General features: G+C 49.4%; 1 protein-coding gene across 1 annotated transcript in view; it reads left to right on the top strand.

Moving 5' to 3' along the window:
* The first annotated feature begins 214 nt into the window (after nucleotides 1-214).
* The window catches only part of LOC107096360 (leucine-rich repeat-containing protein 52-like), a 38,508-nt gene continuing 36,593 nt past the window's right edge, over nucleotides 215-2,129 (top strand). Inside the window, exon 1 of the mRNA XM_015392974.1 lies at nucleotides 215-1,349. Coding sequence (XP_015248460.1) covers nucleotides 671-1,349 — 679 coding nt within the window. The 5' untranslated portion in view covers nucleotides 215-670. The remainder of the gene's footprint in view (nucleotides 1,350-2,129) is intronic.

Genomic DNA, 2,129 nt, shown 5'->3' on the forward strand with positions numbered 1-2,129 from the left:
CATGCATAGTGAGCGTAGCTGCGTTTTGAGCGCGTGGAGGAGGAGGAGAAAGAGGAGGAGGAGGAGGAGGAGGAGGAGGGAGCACAGCGGGGCGCGCTGAGCGGCAGACAGCATCAGTACAGCGCAGCAGAGCGCAGCGGAAGGACGCACTGATCTCCAAGGAGAGAAGACATCAGCTCTACTTGCTGAACATTGGCAAAAACCGAAGAAAAGAAAACATAACAGCGATTAAGAAAAGGTTTTTCTGTCCCAGCTGAGAAGAAGTCTGCAAAATTGAGAATTTAGCAAATTTCCTGAAGTCGTTGCGTTTGTTTGGAAACTAGTCAAACAAAGCAGCCAGTTGGAGACGCTGATGCCCAAAGATGAGACCCGGAGGGAGTTTTTTCTGGTCCTCAGGTGGAGCAGAGTCCGGTAGGTTGCGCGTCTCTCGGTCACCTTCTGAAATAATGACTTATGAGAACGTGCGCGTCCTGCCGGCGCGCGTGTGACTGACTGACCGACAGTGTTTCCGAGACAGAAAGAGGTTTGATCTGAGCAGCAGTCAGAATCAGCAGCAGACTCCTCTCCTCTCCTCTCCTCTCCTCAGACCCATGCAGGATGCCCGGGCAGCGCCGCCGGGGAGCGCTGGTCCAGCTCAGACCGAGTTCATGACGCTCCGGGCGGCCTCGTGATGCGTTTGTTGCCCGAGCCCAGCGCCCATTCCCTTTGGCTTCTCTTCCTTTTTATCTTCGTGATGGGGGTGGCCCCCTCTCCGGCACTCACCGCCGGCTGCCCAGACGGATGCGTGTGCGACGACCAGCTGGTGGTCCAGTGCGCGGGGCAGGATCTGACTCTGTTTCCCAGCGACCTGCCCCTGGCGACCCGGCAGCTCATCCTCTCCAACAACCGCATAGGGGACCTACCGGCCCTCCAGCTCAACTACCTGTCCGACCTGGTTTATCTAGATTGTAGCAACAACTCGCTGACAGAAATCTCCGAGTCCACTTTTGGGAACTTGCGGAAACTCGCGTACTTGGACTTGTCCTTTAACACCCTCCTGCAGATCGAGGACCGGACTTTCGGGCCCCTGGTGTCTCTGGTGATGCTCCGGATGACGGACAATCCGAGTCTGGGGGAGATCCACCCGGATGCTTTTTCGGAGAACTTTGCTCTGCAGGTCCTGGATGTGAGCAGGAACAACCTGACGGTGCTGAACATCAGCAGCCTGATCGCCCTGCCGGCGCTGCGCTCCCTGGGCCTCAGTGGGAACCCGTGGAGGTGTGACTGTGACACGGAGGACCTCTGCCTCTGGGTGCAGATAGAGGGATTCAAGTTTCAAGGTGAGGCCAGTAGAAAAGCTGTCAGATCAGGTAGTTTGCAGTCATCATTTTAATTAACACCGCAGGATGAAAGATTTCCTGCACCTTTATTTGGTAAAAATTCTGCTTTTTTTAAAAACAATGACATTTGTTATACTTGTAGGTTAAACGCAAATCTGAAAGACAAATTATCTCTCTGCTTTTCACACCTTAAGTTTCACTTAAATTATTAGTTAATTTAGTTCCTAATGCTGCCAGGAATCTGGGGCCCCATGAAAGACATTGATTTTGCTTTATTATTTATTTAACTGCTGGATTTTCTTTTAATATTTTAAATATCTATTGGGACATACCTTTTCTTCTTTTTTTGGGCTCCACCTCCATCAGGGGCCCTTAGAATTTTCCTAACTTAGATTCTGCCATATGCCAGAGGGATACGGTGCCCGGCTTTACTCTCCAAGTGACCTCCAGTCGGTTTCTAAAGAGATTTACAGAAGAATTTAAGTCATTTTCTCTTTTTTTCAGATCTCAACCACAAACTTTAATGCATTTTACATTAGAAGCTTGTTAGAGACCTTTGTTATAAAAATGACACCATTAGTTTTCCAGGCCCTGGACCCCCAAACTGATGGTGAGATGGAGTAGGAACCCCCTAATTATATATATTGTATGAAATTGTTCTATCAAACTGGTCCTATAGTCACTCTATTACAGATGGAGTAATGTAAAGAAAGTAATTTCTCGCTGGGATTATTAAAGTATTTCTGATTCCTGGTTGATGGGACAGGTGTTGTGAATGAAACGGTGCCCAGCTTGAAAGAGCTCCTGTGT

This window comes from Cyprinodon variegatus, unplaced genomic scaffold (assembly GCF_000732505.1).
Source record: "Cyprinodon variegatus isolate N-32 unplaced genomic scaffold, C_variegatus-1.0 Scaffold618, whole genome shotgun sequence".
Lineage (NCBI taxonomy): Eukaryota > Metazoa > Chordata > Actinopteri > Cyprinodontiformes > Cyprinodontidae > Cyprinodon > Cyprinodon variegatus.